The sequence below is a fragment of the Phoenix dactylifera genome, chromosome 15 (genome assembly GCF_051530095.1).
Source record: "Phoenix dactylifera cultivar Ajwa chromosome 15, Ajwa_hap1_PhDact_Kaust_v1.1, whole genome shotgun sequence".
In the NCBI taxonomy this organism is placed as follows: Eukaryota; Viridiplantae; Streptophyta; class Magnoliopsida; order Arecales; family Arecaceae; genus Phoenix; species Phoenix dactylifera.
In genome coordinates this window covers 23,574,068-23,592,205 of record NC_143204.1, presented here as the reverse complement: position 1 = coordinate 23,592,205, position 18,138 = coordinate 23,574,068, and the positions used below count along the sequence as shown (strand labels likewise).

The 18,138-nt window shown below is 38.8% G+C and overlaps 1 protein-coding gene across 2 annotated transcripts; it reads left to right on the top strand.

Annotated features, from left to right (window-relative positions):
- The first annotated feature begins 7,662 nt into the window (after positions 1-7,662).
- Positions 7,663-17,320, top strand: LOC103705815 (putative histidine kinase 4). 2 transcript variants are annotated; one of them, XM_008789680.5, is made up of 12 exons: positions 7,663-8,092; positions 8,227-8,664; positions 9,186-9,419; positions 9,511-9,680; positions 11,038-11,256; positions 11,340-11,526; positions 11,612-11,663; positions 11,765-11,994; positions 12,853-12,951; positions 13,172-13,890; positions 14,415-14,906; positions 16,668-17,320. In XM_008789680.5, the coding sequence occupies exons 2-12, from the start codon at positions 8,398-8,400 to the stop codon at positions 16,921-16,923; spliced, it is 2,925 nt and encodes a 974-aa protein (XP_008787902.1). In that variant the 5' UTR covers positions 7,663-8,092; positions 8,227-8,397; the 3' UTR covers positions 16,924-17,320. The 2 variants fall into 2 exon arrangements, with proteins under 2 accessions (XP_008787902.1, XP_026659970.1); XM_026804169.4 differs by having other exon boundaries at positions 7,921-8,092; positions 11,346-11,526.
- Positions 17,321-18,138: the final 818 nt, after the last annotated feature.

The window sequence follows — 18,138 nt, the reverse complement described above, 5'->3', positions numbered from 1 at the left end:
GAAGACATACCCTAACCGAACATCATCAAGTAATACGGTCCCAATGATCAGCTACCACCTTCATTATACTTTTCTATGAAAACCTTCGTTGCTTGTGCTTGGACCAAGTCAAGTGTATGCACGCTAATAAACAATAAAGAGTTGTTTGGGAGAAGAGACAAAAGCGGAATAAAGGAGCTCAGAGAACCAAAGGGAGCAAGTTTCTCATGACGTGCGGAAGAATCAAACAAATGTACGTTGAGGCAATGCACTTACATATGCTACTTGACCTTGCAGGAGTTGCATGTTTCTCAACTCAGCTCTATCCGAACCCCATCATCAAGTAGCCTGTGTGAAGAAGCATGATTCTTTCACCATGACATGTATCAAGCTTATCATTATTGCCTAAAATCCTCGCCCATCCATTCGCATCCACAAGTCTGATTGACTATGCATTGATCGAGATTGCAAGCAATGTGTATCATGCTACCTTCTCCTGGATTTGTGTTTAATATTAATTGTTGGCATATGTGTTTGAGGCACATTATCCAATTTAGGGTGCCCACTCAACTTGTTTAAGATTAATCATTGGCATTCTTGTTCCAACATTGTGTTCCAACAAATCAAACTTAATTAGTGTACTTGTATTTGAGCATGTCTTGATTGAATAGGTTGATCCAAAGTGATGACGCAAACTCCACATATGAATCCATATATGGTGTGGCAATTATTGTATGCCACATGCAGCGTACACACAACTAGCGTGAGGGCTGGGTGTCACTGTCTCAGGCCTGCCCCGTGACATCGATTAGGTCGTAGGATAGGTTGCGTTCCTAACAAAGGACAAAGAGAAGTCAGACATGATGTTTATATATATATTGGTTGGAACGTTGGCAGAAAACTTTGGAAAGTTGGTCGTTCATCCACTCACTTGGATTATTGTCCATTGGGAAACCATGCTAAGAAAATTCATATGTTATTGACTTATTGGGTTTTATTATTATTATTATTATTATTATTTTATTTTTTGCTAGAATGGATGTATTATATAGTGCGGGTACGAATACATCTAAAAAAAGTCAAAAGATAATAAATTCCGAAACTAGTCTTTCTATATACATGCTTGGCCTGCAAGGCCATCCTATCACTAACCATCGCTCGGATATTTCTGAGCAGTAGGTGATAGTCGCCCACCCCTCCTGCTCTCTGATAGATCCTGCCAATGACTATCGCCGAGTCGCCCTTAAGCAGTATAGCACTGGCATGCTGGATCTGCCCATCCCTTCTTTTCGAAGTGGAAAAGGACCAACCACGCCGTGGAGTAATTTGTTTCGCATTTTCCAGCTTCTAAGCACCCAACACCATGGCCGTGACTCGTCCATGATTTGGATCAAAGATGCTAGCCAATCACAAGCTCGATCATTCTACTCATTATTCGTACATCTTTATGGTTCTTCATAGCACGTCACGAGTGCATCCCTGCATTCAAGCACAGGTTTCCGCTAAGAAAAGCAATGTTGCAGCTCCCACGACCATCTAAGGACCTTGCATATCTATTTTCCAAATAGCATACCCACCAAAACTTTTGCTTGCACAAAGACTTGCCCTCTAAGCTTGAGGAATTTGAGATCCTCTGCGGTGCCTGTTTTGCTCTGCAAAAAATTTTATAGTCCTGGATAGCTATCATATCATTCATCAAAAAGACGGAAGGCTAAATATAGCCCTCCCTATTTTTGAGAGTTGAGATAGCAATTCGTCTTCAAGATGGATGACATGCGGCGGTACAAAGTTGGTTTGTATACTCTTCTGCGGTGCAAGACACGCACAGCAAAAGATTCAAAATCAAGCATGAGAACCTTTAATCCTATCTAAGATTACTCGGGTGTCAAAACCAATTCAATTACTCCAGTTTCTCTTTTAACTCAAAAGAAGCTTTTTTTTCTTCTTTTCCAGCAAAAAGGAAAAGTCTTCGACATCAAAAGCAAGAATTCTAGAAGGCTGCTAAATATCTTGTGATAGCTATCAGGACCACCTTGCATGGCGAAATGCTCCTGAACGATCAATAGCGAAATAGTACCGTGAAGAGATCCATTTTCTATAAAGATTTAAAGATAGTCGGCTTTGGTAAGGCTTTTGAGAAGGCGTGTCAAACCGATACAACTGCAGAACAACGTTCGAATTGAGGGGTTAAAACTTCAGCTTTTCTTACATTATGATATCAACTTTTCCCTTCAACTTTTGATGTGGTCAGGAATGGCGCGCTAAAGGCCAAACACAAGTCCAGGTATCCTTAGCTTATAGCTTCAAACACAAGTCCAAAGGCCAGAAATATACTATTTAGTTAAAAATAACTATAATTATACCTACCACAACTTGGATAGTGATTACTGCCTTGCTCCCCCTCAAATGAGGTCACAAGTTCAAAATCTGTGACATTGGGACTTAAATATGTACGAGCACTACCTGTTGAGCATCATGTATGAGGTTTAGTCCCACAAAATAATTAGGTTTAAGTTAAATTGAGTTTTGACTTCTATATCAAAACCGCATCTTAATTAAACTCAAACTTTCCGTTTCTCCCTAACAAGTAGTATTAGAGCAGATGGCCGATCAACCCGAATGAACTCTTTAAGCTGTAAGGGCACTTAAATTAGTAGTTCCCGTGAAGAACATTAACATGCAGCGTCCCAAATGGGGAGCGGCAAGTGAGCTTCATGGAGCAAGGTTCTGGATTTGAGGAGCAACGTATTGAGTTTGAGCACGAGTTCAAGCGTAGTTCTTGGAAGAATGGATTATTCTTGGAGTGGAGAGTTATATACTAGTTAATATATCGTGTAACTCTCAAAGAGTAGTTCTGTGACACGAGATGCATGCAGGAATAGTTTGAGTACAAAACTCGAATGCAAAGTGATGGACCGGACTCAAGGCGGAATTAATTGCAATTAGCTCATACATAAAGGGGGTGATATGAGATTTAGTCCCATATAAAATAGTTAGTGAAAAGTAGATAGATAACCGGATCCTATAAAATTTTAATAGTTTCGGCTTAAGTTGAGTTAGGTTCTGGTTTCTATCTCAAAATATTCTTCTGCTTGGACTTCTACAAGGCAAAGATGCCTTCAGATAAGGTTTGGCCATTCTAAGACCACCATTCAGCTAGCTAAGCAGCCAATGGAGTAGGCAGATTTAGCTTTCTTCTAGCATGAGGTGCAAGCAAGTCCACTAAATCCATATAATCATTACTATTAATTATGAGATTATGACTTGCATGTCTAATAATTTATTGAGTTCAATTAGCAGAGAGTTACTTCCATTATGCAGGCTATCAATAACTATAAGCTTTCCTTAAAAAATATCTTACAAGCTGATTTATCTTTAAACAAATATGTTGACAACTAAAATAGCTGCCAACTCCTCTTCTTTTTTTTCTTTTTTTTTCATGAGGATAGCATGACAACTACATTTGAACTAGGCATATCGTGCACTTTGGTGTAATTTATGCAAGATCAACATATTTTCAGTGTGTTCGGTGACAAGTCAGCAGCAGTGCCCAAAAATTAAAATAGATCATGGAAAGGAAAAAAAAAAAAAAAAACCCAAACAATGGAGAAGATGCTTTGCATGTTAGGTATTATAAAGCAAGAGCATCAAAACACTGTTAAACCTCCACTACCCTCCTAAGCCCTTTACTTTTGTTTGTCAAATAAGGCTGACTCATGACAGCGACCATAAAAAATTTTAGTTTTATAATCATTGGATTGACAATTTCACAAAATATTAGCATATAAAATAAGGTTCAGTTAGCAAATTAATTAAAGGTCAATTTCCTTTGTTGTAAGTACTTGGCAATGATTCTTAACAAATAAATAAATAAATAGATAAATAAAGATTATATGGTTTGGTCCAGTGGACAATAATCCTTTGTATATTTTTTTTCTAAAAAAAAAAAAAGCAGCAACAATTGCATCAAGTCTTAAGAGGCATCAATTGGGGGCCCCCACAAGCTTTTGTTGTTGGAGGATCATCATGGGACCGTTGAAGTTGATTGTCCTTCGTTTGACATATGCCATCCAATGGTTCTTCCTGTCTTCCACGGGTCTTTCTTATTCCAAATGCCGGCCTAAGTTTAGCGTAGAAACTTGTACATTGATAATAGCCGTACTCACACCACTAAGAAGATTCAGCAACATTAGCTTGACAAACATATTCGACATAAGTATATATACAAGATTTGCACTTGTTAATTGCCATTCCCACACCACTAAAAAGATTTAGCACCATTAACTTGACAAACACATTCGACATAAAATATATATATATATATATATATATATATATATATACACAAGATTTTGCACTTTCTGTTCCCACACCACTATGAAGATTTAACACCATTAAATTGACAAACGCATTCGACATAAGTATACATACAAGATTTGCGCTTGTTAATTGTTTCACACTGCAAGATTTGGTCCCTTAATAAAAAGATCAAATGCAACTACTCAACATGAAAATATGCTAATAATCTCAACAAATCTGAGTTAGCACTCGTTTAGAGTGGTGTTCGAGTTTCAGCATTCCTTTCTTTTACTTTAGAGAATATTTTGCATATTATTATCACTACTGCATGCAGACCAAACCTATGATATAAGTAGGTTTCTTTTTTTATACTACTTTTGGATAGAAATTTTGTTCATTCTTTCATTGAAACCTAAAATGCATGACATAGAGGCTCCACTGGACCACCCTAGCCCTGGCTAGACATCAAGAAAATAGTAAGAGTGGATAGAAGTAAGTCACCAAGACTGTACAGCCACATCTCAATGACAAACCCTCCAAGCCTAGGTTAAGATCAAATTCGTATATACTTGCAAAGTTTATAAGAACTTAAAATCCATTATATCTCACATTGTGCCTTGTCTATGACACCATGATCTCCGCCAAAGACTTCTCAGTTGCCTGCACAAGCTTCGTCTCAGATTCTTGCATCATGCCATATGGGCTCCAGCATGAAATGCCGTCTCAAAACTAATTTCACTGTGCCCTAGTAAACATTGAGCAACCTTGTAGGTTATCATGATGTTGGGTGATTAAGTGCTGTTTGGTAGGCTATGGACGTTAACACTTTAGTTGGTCATAAAGGTAAAATCACATGCAGATTTTGAAAACTTCTGAAATGTTATTTATATGCAGAGTTATTTATTTATATGGACTTTGAATTAATATTAAGTTGCAATTTTGATATAAGAACTTGCCAACCTTCAAAAGATCCTTTGCCACGTAGGCTCATCAATAGTTTGTGGAGTGATCATAGCTATGTCTAAATGTTCTTGTTTGGTCTATCTAACGATTATGGATAAATGATGATCTCCCGAGTGCGGGGAACACATAAGATACTCATGCTCATGTATAATTCAATAAATCATCACTTGCTAAATTTATGGCACTAGACAATTACATCAAAACCGCTATACAATATTAGTGGTGCTAGATCTCCACCATAAATCAGGTTGCAATAAAATTTATCCTTGGCTTACATGCTACCTATGAATCAAGAATTGGATCACACAAATATATGAATCATGAAAATTTCTCAGTTGAAGTTGCATACAGAGTATTCTATTGAATCAATTAAACTAGATCAGATGGTTGCTGTCGCTCTTTGAGGATGATAGCAAATACAAATAATTCTATCAAAACTTCATATTCATTAAATGACAAAGTATAATCTCATTTGTTCTTAGGACAACCATCCAAAGCAAACTAAGGTGGAAGCAGGTTGGCTGTCAACAGCTATGCACTGCATCCATTTCTATTTGCACTTGCAACCTCAAATTGCAAAGTCTTAGTTATCCAAACTTATTTAATAATCAAATGACAACATGAAGTACTTCAACCTTAGGCCATATGGTAATTACAATTCCATCAGCTGTAAAACTTAGCCAACTCTTTTCTTAAGAGCTATTTTTTCAAAAAAAAAAAGAAAAACCCTTCTATGGTGCTCTTTAAATTTTCTTTTCAACAATTAATTTAACTACAGGAGTATTCTAGCCATATATATTTAATTTTCTATCTACATATCATATCATCATGATCATCCATACATCTCCTTGCATGCCTTCCACGTGTCCAACGCAATCCCATGAGCTTGAATGGAAGTTCTAGGCTCGCAAAGCCTGCAGGCGATGCAGGAGCGATAAATCCAACAACCCCATTATAATAGATTTTAATCATTCATGGCTAATATCGTAGGGCGACTTATTAGGATCCTATAATTGTAGGTGGATCTATATCAACGTTGAAAACCTTCTCACACGTCACTAACCTTTTCACGTCTTCAATTAAGCGCCATCACCCGTACATGCAATGGTCCAATTAATGGTACAACCCACCATATGACATGAGACATGCGAGTACTCTTCCACAAAGTTGACGGACCAACCGGAACCTTGCATAAAATGATGGCATGCGAGCGTTCTTTGGACCGCAGCTTTGAGCCTAACCCGTGATAGAGTTGAGGTCATATCAGAGTGCTTATCATACGTAAACTCCATCCATCTCAGGTTTTGTCACGATGATTAATCTGTCCTTCACAACTTGTCAAACCACTAGATCAGCTATCTAATAGTTGTTAGTTTTTGGACGTTCTTTGTTATTACAAGAGAATGGTGACCTTTATTTGATGGCTTAACTGCTTAAGAAATATAATATTATTCTGTATTAATATTTTACAACATGTAGATGTACCATTTCATATGACATTAGTACTGATTTTGCCAGATTATATCTTTATTTTATGTGTAGTACTCATTGCAAAAAACATTATTAGGGAAGATTGAAGCTAAGCAGTTCCGGATTAGGAATAAAAAAATACAAAGTATTTACCGGGCAAATAAATTAGAGTTTAATGGGTAATAATTAATAGATATAATGCGTATTAGCTGGATAAGAAGGTTCCCAAACGAGGGACATGAATGTCATTTGGTTGAATGTTGGGGATAAGTTCAGACCATCAAATACCATATTCGAGTCCACGTATTGCCGACATGGACGCAAATGCCCTCGCTTTTGAAGAGGAAAGAGCCGTAGAGTGGGGTGGTTTTGGTAAATTCGGAGTCCACTCAGCCGTCATGGCGTCGCTGTCCGAAATCTTCGAGACGGCAACATTCGAGCTTAATGATGCCTTCGCTCTCTGGACGAAAGTAAAACCCTAACCCTTTCTCCTGCTCTCGATCCTCCACCCCTTCCGCCATTAGAGAATGGCGGGGGGGCTCCCATGATTGAATCGAGAGCAGACGAGATCCGGCGGTCCGACTTGTCTCCACGCCGATCCGAATGATCTCTCTCCCAAGCCCTTAACAAATCGAATCGTAGTTGGGGACATGCAGCCCTAGAGGTCGGTTTCATATGTTCCGATCCGCGTATCTCTTTAGAACACAAAAGGTCGAGCTGCAGAAGGGAGAAAAAACCCAAGAAATAGGTTGCTAGAAACATGAAGAAGAGATTTTAGAGCTTGGAGAATGGAAAAAAATTCGGCCTTTAGGCTGGCACCAACGAAAAAGAAGGGAAAAGGAGTAGAGGAATAAGTGTTTTTGAGCTCAGGTCTCTGATCGGTGCGTTTCTGCTCTCTGATCGATCCAAAGTAGTAGTAGATAAAAAACCCAAGTTTTCCCCCTCTGTTGACCCGAAGGCGGGGGGAGAGACAGGGAGAGGGAGAGAGGGAGAGAGGGGGAGAGAGAGAGAGAGAGTATAGTCATTAAAAAAAAAAATTGAGAGGTGGGCCTGAGGTTGGAGATTTAAGAATTAGAATAGGGAGATAATCCGAAAGGAAGGCAATAGTTTAATCGCCGTGTATATTGTGAAATCCGCGGATTCGATTCAGTCGAGTCGGGAAAGGGAGTTATCTAGAATAATTTCTGCGCCTTCCTCCATCGCACCCCCGAAAAAGAAAGGAGATCGATCGAGATATTCCTGTGCCACCTCCCCCCCCCCCCCCCCCCCCCCCCCCCCCCTCTTCTGCTTCGCTGTTCTTGTTCTCTGCCCACGTTTGTCGGATCTGCGGACTCCCTTGGGCTTTGTGATGCCTTGGAAGCGATAGCGGACGAAGATAAAGGTGGAGTCTTTGCCCCTGGATCCCGCTCTTTGAGATTCGTGGGCTATCCTTTCTTATTTTGTTTCGTTTCTAGTATTTATACGGTCCTCTCGTTCATCATTCTTACTTTTTCCCTGGTTAATTTCTACTTGCAGGAGCGGAGAGTGGAGAAGACGTCACGGACTTGCCCTCTTTTTACTCCTTGTGGAAAGGGAAACATGAAGGAGTAAGAAAGCTGGGATTTTCACCTGGTACGAAGTGGGGGAAGAAGAGTAGGGACCGAGGGAGGAGGGTTGAGAGCTCGGGTCGTGGGTTTTTCAGTGGAGATGGCGGCAGGGGACCGGAGGTGGTGGCTGAACCGCAAGGCGATAGTGGTGCTGTGGATGGCAGCCTCGGTGGGGATATGGGTGGGACTCCATTGCTACATCAGGAGGGTGAGCATGAGGAAGGCTGAGGAGGTGCTGGTGAGCATGTGCGAGGAGCGTGCGAGGATGTTGCAGGACCAGTTTGCAGTGAGCGTCAACCATGTCCATGCCCTCGCCATCCTCGTCTCCACCTTCCACTACCAGAAGCACCCGCCCGCCCTCGATCAGGTAGGAGAAATAGAGCTATACTATGATAGACTGGTTTATATTTCTCTGCGAACTTCTTCTTCTTTTCATCTTCTCATGTTCTTTTTGTTGATTTGTTTTGCTTGGACTCTAGCAACTTGCCCTGGTAGCGATGATTATCACTTTCCTTGGAAACTTCTTTCCTTTCATGATTTTTTTTCCTACGGTTTTCTCTTTGGTAAATCTTAAACGTTGATTCATAGATTGAGTCATTATTGTTTTCTTTCTTGTAATGATACTTTGTCTGGTCTTGTTTGAAATTTTTCTTTTTCCAGCTTGGGATTGCTAAGATAGAGATAAAACATCATCTGCAATTACTGCTCTGATTCAAATTGTTTGATTTTCCAATTAAGGTTTATTTTTCTTATTTAATTTCTTAGATCTTTGGTCAAACTTTATAGTCTCAGTGCTCTTTGCTCGCCCTTAAAAAAAAAAAAAGTCTTCCGTTTCATATGCCAATTTTTTGGTTGGTTGGTATTTTCCTGATCAGAGTTCTCTTTCAGGAGACATTTGCAGATTACACAGCAAGGACGGCATTCGAGCGGCCATTGCTCAGTGGAGTGGCATATGCTCAACGGGTTGTTCATTCTGAAAGAGAGTTGTTTGAAAATCAGCAGGGCTGGACGATCAAGACTATGAAACAGGAGCCATCCCCAGTTCAAGATGAGTATGCACCTGTGATATATTCTCAGGAGACCGTCTCCTACATTGAAGCCCTTGACATGATGTCTGGAGAGGTTCATTGATGATATCCATGACTCCTCTTCACTTACTTCTCAAGTTGCTATCTTTCTGATAGTGTCAAATTCTACTCTGCTTACATTGCAGGAGGATCGAGAAAATATATTGAGGGCCAGGGCTACTGGCAAAGCTGTTCTTACAAGCCCATTCAGACTGCTGGGATCCAATCATCTGGGTGTGGTCTTGACATTTCCGGTATATCGCTCAGGTCTTCCTGCTGATGCGACGGAAGAAGAACGCATAGAAGCAGCTGCAGGGTGAGATATCCTGCTTCTATAGGGTCACATTACGTACTTTTAACCTTCTCTTCATATGTGGATTGGACCTGTCTTCAGATATCAATGACATAGCATTGCATGGAAAGTTTATCAGACAAAAGATAAATAAGGTCCAAGAAGTATAATCTTATAGAATATGAGTACAATTTGCATTATTACCCCAAAACCCATTTCTTTCGCTTGATTGTCTGCGCTTGTCTTCTTATCTTGATTAATTACCTCAAAGTTGGGAAGGAAAAAAATATCAATATTCTCCTACTTTAATATTTACAGAAAATATAAACTATGACATGTACCCTGATAAGTGATTGCTGTGGAAATATTACTTTGGCTAGCGTTGATCCTCTATACGATTTGCATTGCAGAGAGTGGTACAGCCCTAGATGGCTGCCATGTCGTCTGATCATGGAGATGGATGGCTATCAAACAGGATGGGCATTTTGTCCATACACGGTGTGTTTTCCGCATCATACACTGCACCCTGTTTGATAGCTGTCCATCCTATGATCGGATGATGTGGCGACCATTCAAGGTTGTACCACTCCACTCTCGGCAGTGCAAATCATGTACCACAGAGGGTCTTGGCTCTCCCCCCTTCCCTAACTTGATTCTTTTTTTGGTCCAATTTAGAGGCCAGAATTTCTTTCCATTTTTAAAACTGATTTTGCCTACTGATTCATTTTAACGTATTACATTTAATGACTTTACACAAAATTACATTATTTTTTGTATGGAAATGTATTGGTTTATTGGCCATGATGGTCGGATGGCCTGTTAAGATTTATTTCCAGAATGTTAGATTTTACAAACTCTGGATTCTACCACCAGCAGCAAATGGTAACCTTTTATGAGGTCACCCTGTCTGCGCTATTTCTCTTTCCAGTGCAATTCAGGCATTATTGCTTTATGCCAATACGTAAGAAGCTACTAAATGCAATCTTTTAGAAAGTTATTAAGTAGATCAGGAAAAGCTAACATGATACCATTGTCGTAAGCAAAATGCATCCTAGCTGTTAATTTGCAGTAAAGAAGCCAGTTGTCAAGGTACCTTTTGATGAAATTTTTATTTTACTGCACTTCCTTTACTGCTTCACATGCAGATTAGGTCTCCTGTGAGATTTCAAAATTGGAAGAATTAACCCCTTTAGCAGATTAGTATGATCTGAGGTTATTGTGAGTGATGCCCATTTCCTCTTAGTGCTGGTGATAAGTATGAGCACTTAGAAACTGGTCTTCATTAATAATTTTCTAGATTTCTTAAGTTTCTCTTTCATTGGAAAGGTTTGTTTCCCTTTGTTTCTACCGTTCCATGCTTGATATAGCCATTCAAAACTAGGTATCTTGGAGGAGCTTTTGATGTCGAGTCACTTGTGGAAAACTTGCTGAGGCAGCTCGCTGGAAATCAGGATATTATGGTGAATGTGTATGATGTCACCAACACTTCTGAGCCCTTGATCATGTATGGGCCCCAATTTCCTGATGGTTACATGTCATTTTCACACATCAGCATGCTTGATTTTGGAGATCCATTCCGGAGGCACCAAATGAAGTGCAGGTAAGAATAGCAGTCATTGATGCTTGCTACCTAGATCATATGTTGAGATGCAAGGATGATCTAATGCCTGGTTCCTTGGGCAGGTACAGTAAGAAGCCTCCCATTCCGTTGTCAGCCATTACTACCCCTTCTGGTGTTTTTGTGATCTGCATGCTAGCAGGATATATATTATATGCTGCTTGGAATCGCTATGACAATGTTAAGGAAGATTGTAGAAAAATGGAAGAGCTAAAAAAACAAGCAGAGGCTGCAGATGTTGCTAAATCTCAGGTGTAATATTTTGTTTAATATATTGTCTGCAATTAATGTACTGTATAATTTGACCTAGATCATCATTTTGTTTCCATATTGGCAGTTTCTTGCAACAGTTTCTCATGAGATCAGAACTCCCATGAATGGTGTCCTTGGTAATCTCTAATTTCTTTTAATACTTAGATTCTACTTAAGTGGCTTGAGAAATAAAAACCTTCACAAATTGAAAGCTGATTACCATCATCTTTTATGCCAGGGATGCTAGATATGCTTCTAGATACCAACCTAAATCTAACCCAAAAGGATTATGCCCAAACTGCTCAAGTCTGTGGAAAGGCATTGATATCTTTGATAAATGAAGTGCTTGACCGCGCAAAAATTGAAGCTGGCAAGTTGGAGATTGAGTCGGTGCCATTTGACCTGCGAGCGGTCCTAGATGATGTCATTTCTTTGTTTTCTGCAAAATCAAGAGAGAAGGGAATTGAGGTGAGCTTGACCCTCTATGCTAGCTGTCAAATACCACATACATGCCCCCTTGTGATGATCACAGTAGCTACTGTTTCAATTTGTTACAATACTGCTTTTGTTGTTGCTTGGGTGGGCATTTTGAATCATTGTTTTCCAATTATATTACAGGGATTGATAACCTACTCTCTGTTATGGTAGGTTATCAATCTACCTATTTTTTCATAGACAAAAAATACCCTTACTTTTTATAACTCTTAAGGGTATTTTATATCTTTTTACAATCCTACATTAACTCACCCTCTTAACCTCTCAATTAATACTCTCTCTCTCTCTCTCTCTCCGGTATATATATATATATGGGGATTGATAACCTACTCTCTGTTATGGTAGGTTATCAATCTACCTATTTTTCATCGGACAAAAAATACCCTTACTTTTTATAACTTTTAAAGGTATTTTATGTCATTTTACAATCCCACATTAATCACCCTCTCAACTCCCCAATTAATATAAATATATATGTGTGTGTGTGTGTGTATATATGTATATATGTAGGTAGGTACATATATACATATGTATTATAGAGAGAGGGAGGGAGACAATATTAATTGGAGGGTTGAGAGGGTGATTAATGTGGGATTGTAAAATGACATAAAATACCCTCAAAAGTTATAAAAAGTAAGGGTATTTTTTGTCCAATGAAAAATGGGTAGATTGATAACCTACCATAACAGAGAGTAGGTTATCAATCCCCTTATATTATTTATGTAATCATAAAAAATATCTTACATTATGTTGGTTAGTTTTTTAATATAAATAAACTCCTCTATTTCATTCTGACCTTCCCAGTTTTGATGCTGCTTCTGCAAACTGCAGCTTGCTGTATATGTTTCTGACAGAGTTCCTGAAATTCTCATGGGCGACCCAGGGAGGTTTCGTCAAATTATCACAAATCTTGTGGGAAACTCAGTCAAAGTAAGTATAATGCATATGTATATGGCATAATTGTTTACTTTCTCTTTCCTCTCTCTATTATGAAGTTCACAGCCTGAAATACCAAGATCTATGGATCTAAGAACTGTGGTATCAAATAACAACTCATCATGAGGGCCATTGATAGATCTAGACTTCTAGCAACTAACTAATCTAAAGTAATTTACAACAGCTAATCAGTTATTTATTTTCAATGTGACAGTTTACTGAACGTGGCCACATTTTTGTCCATGTTCATCTGGCTGAGCATTCAAATATGTTCATGGATGCAAAAGTCGAAAGAGGCTTGAATGGACTTTCAGGTGAAGCCAAACTTACATCCATCAGTACTGTATTTGATACTTTAAGTGGTTTGGAAGCTGCTGATAGGAGAAACAGTTGGGAAAATTTTAAGCTGTCACTTTCTCATGAGCAAACCTGGCCTCATTCATCTGAAAATGGGAGTCCATATGACAACCGTGCTGATAAAGTAACTCTCATGGTAACTGTAGAGGATACTGGAATAGGAATCCCATTTCATGCCCAAAATCGGGTTTTCACACCTTTTATGCAGGCTGACAGCTCGACCTCCAGGAATTATGGAGGAACTGGTATTGGCTTGAGCATCAGTAAGTGTCTTGTTGAACTGATGGGTGGGCAGATAAACTTTGTAAGCCGTCCTCATATTGGAAGCACATTCACATTCACTGCTGTATTCCAAAGATGCGGTAAGAGTGTAGGCGGTGATACAAAGAGAACTCTTTCTGAGGCTCTACCTACCTGTTTTAGAGGAATGGGAGCAATTTTAGTTGATAGAAGACCAGTTAGAGGTGCTGTAACAAGATACCATCTACAAAGGTTGGGCATAAGTGTTGAATGTGTTAGCACCATCAATGAGGTACTTAATGCAATACAAGGACAAAATGGTTGCTTGAGATCTGGGTAAGCTCTCTCTCTCTCTCTCTCTCTCTCTCTCTCTCTCTCTCTCTCTCTCTCTCTCTCTCTCTCTCTCTCTCTGTGCGCGCGCGTGCGCACGCACGCATATTTGCATGAGCATGTTGGTGAATAACATGTAAATAACATCTCTGCAAACACACATTTTGGTGGCTCTCTTTTTTATATAATGAGATTCTAGTTTTCATTATTTTCCTTGACAACATTTACTAATCTTCTCCCTTGAAAATAACAACCTAGACATCATGGAATTTGTTATCCTGTTTTTATATGTTCTCAGTACCAATTGTCTTCTGCTCATGTGAATGACCACACCATTTGGTTTTTGTCTGTAATTTTCTTCTGTTGACCCCCCCACCCCCCACCCCCCCCCAAAATTATGCAAAAGAAAAATGTTGGCTTGCAAAACTTCATAGGTCATTCTACTTTCGTGTTTTCCCATTCCATTGACAAATTTTTTTGCAGTATGTTTTATTTAGGTCTCTTAACACAGTACTCTGTTATTTCTACAGTATGTATAGCAAACAACCATTCATTTTGTTAATTGAGCATGATTCATGGGGTACTAAAGTGGACGTTTGCTTACGGGATCAACTATTACAATTGAAAGAGAATGGGTGCATTCCTGAAATGCCTAAGGTGGTCCTTCTTGCGACTTCTGAATCTGATAAAATGAAGGCTGGATCTAATGTTGACACTGTGATCATGAAGCCTCTGAGAGCAAGCACAGTGGCCGCATGCTTTCAAGAAGTGCTAGGAATGGGAAAACAGCAAAGTAGAGATAGGCCCAAAGGATCAGCTTTCCTTAATGGCCTGCTAGATGGAAAGAATATCTTAGTTGTTGATGATAATAAGGTGAATCTCAGAGTTGCTGCAGGTGTCCTGAAAAAGTATGGGGCCAAGGTGGAGTGTGCTGAGAGTGGCAGAGATGCTCTTTCTCTCCTCCAACTGCCACACAAGTACGATGCCTGCTTCATGGATGTTCAAATGCCAGAGATGGATGGGTATGTAAACAGCTGTTTTTATATTTACATGTAAATTGCAAGTTCTCTAGTTATGAAAATTTTTATACTTCCCTCTGGAGATTTTGATAATGTTTTGCCAGTATACCAGGTTGGTGTCTTTTAAAGGAAAAGTCTTGTTTGAATGGTTCCTTTAGAATTGGTGGATGGAGCATTTAGCCAGACGAACGTGCGCACGCGCATGCAAGCACACACGCACAGACATATGTACACACACACACACACACACACACACCCATTAATTTTCATGTTCTTTGAGCTTTATGTTTCCATATCTTTTCAGTTCAGACAAAGAGCAATGTAAACCAAAATTTAAGCGTAGGCATCTTTAAAATTCCATATTTCCTTGTTACAAACAAATTATTGATCTTGATACTATATAATGTTTTCTCTAATGTCAAATTTCAAGCTAACTGCTTATGCAAGCAGATAACCATTATAATTGGCCTTCATGTCATAAAAATAGTTGACCTTTATGACTGGCCTTCATATCATAAAAATAGTTGACCTTCATATCATAAAATATTAACTGGTTCTTGTAGACCCTTGTGTGTTGTCATAATTTTTGTTCCACCGCTACTGGCCAAATCTTCAATGGCCTTAAGAATACATAGCTAGGGTAGCGCCTCCATCTCTGGATTGTCCACACATAGCGAAGAGTCCATATGGGAACAAGAGTAACTTGCTTGAAAAGCATGATGCATTCTAGCAGAAATAGTGATGATTAATCAAGCTAGCTATGGGTATGTCTTGTATATGAACAATCATTCTTTACCTGCAATAGATCCGAAGAGAAACTAGTGTCAACTAAACCTTTGTTGGCAGTTGACACAATATGGATGATCAATCATCTGTTGATGAATTCCATAATAAAGGATATGCTTCTCGGGAAAAACCTTCCAACAACCTCAGATCGTAGTTATGTGTAGAAACATAGGCAGGAAGTACACCATATTATGCACCCTTTTGACATCAACTCAGATGGCAAAAATGGTTCAACATGCAATAGATGGCCCAGGTCTGCCTGCAATCATGTGAAAGCTCTAGAGGTGTAGCATAAGTAGTGTTAACTTGGCGCTTCAAACTGATTTTTTTTTTTTTTTGCTGCTTTGGCGGGTTCTTTATACCATGCGTGTACGAATGCACCCAATAAAATCAAAAAACACAAGCTCGCGGAGTGGTGCTTTTTGAGTGCCAAAAGTGACACAGCAAAACACCACACTCCTTGGCATTGAAGAAATTGAGTGCCCAGCTTAGGTAGAAGCATCATCTTAGCACTACTTTAATTCCCAAGTGTTAAACTATATTAACTCAGTGTCACACCCTTGCACTAAAGTGAATTTTTTGTTGTTAATATGATTTTTCTTGGAATAGGGTTTTTTTCTTTTAAAAAGTATGTCTCTATATTAAGTTTCTTAGTGGCTGAACTGTCACGCACTCTAGGCGACACTAGCTGCAACTATTTCTACCTCTAGAATTCACCATCTTCTATTTTTCTTTCAAAATCTGGTTGTTGGCAATTAAATGTCATTAACAATTCCAATTTAAACACCAGTTCTAATGGATGTCAACAATAGGAACTTTGATCTTGCAGAAGTAGCAAATATCCTGCAAATCAGAGAAGCATCCCAGAAATTTATGTAACGGAAGAATTTCTTAATATTGCTTATGACATCTACATCCATCTATTTCGCCGCACAGACAATGAAATCCATGAGAAATGCATTTTCCTGTTTTTAACAGGTTTGAGGCAACTCGGCAAATACGCATGATGGAGGGTAAGGCAAATGAAAAGAACAGGAATGGAGAAGAAACTCTTGCCGAGGAAGGTTTTGCTATGGCTGAATGGCACCTGCCAATCCTAGCCATGACAGCCGATGTCATCCAAGCAACATACGAGGAGTGCATGAAATGTGGTATGGATGGTTATGTCTCCAAGCCCTTTGAGGAAGCGCAGCTTTATCAGGCAGTTGCCAAGTTCTTGGTGTCAGACTCCTGAAACCCAGCTCCAGAACAAGTGCTGCATTTCATGACCGCACTACCGGACTTTCTGAAGCGGCAATGATTTTGTTTGGGCTCCATTGGTGGTCTGTGGATGCCTTACAGGCTTGGTAATTGGAAAAGAAATCCATGATTGGCACAAATTATGAAAACTTAATATCAACTTGCGGTCTCCTTTTAAGTTACAGTTCTCCACTCTTTGAGCCAGTGTATATTACAGCATTAGGCTGATGTACAATTACCAGTGTATCAGAATGTGAACTCTCCCTGCTATGTAAAACAGGGTGTATAATGTAAAATTTTTTCCATGCCCTGCTGTTGGCAAAGGGAGGCATTGTAAAATTTTTCATGCCTGTTTTACATTAAAAGCCCTAATTAGCATAATTTTGCTCTAATGCTATTCAACAGGGGTATTGTTGTGGGGCCGCTGCATTAATTATAGGGGATTTTGATTTTAAAAAAAGAGACTGGCATTTACTATCTGCAACTTTGATAAGTATTCTTTTGTTTTTTCTTTTTTCTTTTTGCGGGAATGTGATGTATTTTTCACCATATGATAGAAATGTTCTGCCCACCCATGCTATTGGTCTAGCAATTGAAAAATGTGCAAGTTTATTCAAAATTTATGCAGGAAGTATCAAACTTGTGCATATTTTTCTTATAAAACTGCAAGTATAAATTTTGAAACTAGTGTTTTTTCGATTGATCCAACACAACAAGGGTTGAGGTCATTTCTGTCTGGTGGTTATTGCAAAAAGGGGGGAAAAGCATATTGAAGTTGCAATTAATAAGCTTCTTTTCCAAAGAATTTTCTTTCATAATCCTTGATTTTTTTTTCTCACTTGAGTTCAAAGCGACTAATTTGTGATAAATCCTATATAATTCAAGCACACCTAAAAAATTCTTTAATGATATGTTTACCCTAAGGTTTATAGAATAATTAAGATAAGGTAAAATTGATGGTAGCTTTAAAAGTTACACAATTACTTCGAGCATATTTTTTTAACTAGTGTACAGTGCTTCTGTTGCAAACGCATCAGCGAGTGTATATTCGTTAGTGGGATCTGGAGAAAACATAATTCTTTATTATTCATTAATTATTACCATATGCTAATTTATTAAGATCAACAAATGTTTGGTTCAAAAAGAATCTATCAAAAATGAAAATGATATAGTGTAAATAACCTTCCTTCAAGTTATTGGTTTAATCTTG

Coding starts and splice junctions, on each gene's coding strand:
- LOC103705815 (XM_008789680.5), top strand. CDS start 8,398: ATGGCGGCAGGGGACCGGAGGTGGTGGCTGAACCGCAAGGCGATAGTG. Junction 9,681..11,037: donor CGCATAGAAGCAGCTGCAGG/GTGAGATATCCT, acceptor ATTCAAAACTAG/GTATCTTGGAGGAGCTTTTG. Junction 11,527..11,611: donor CAGATGTTGCTAAATCTCAG/GTGTAATATTTT, acceptor CCATATTGGCAG/TTTCTTGCAACAGTTTCTCA.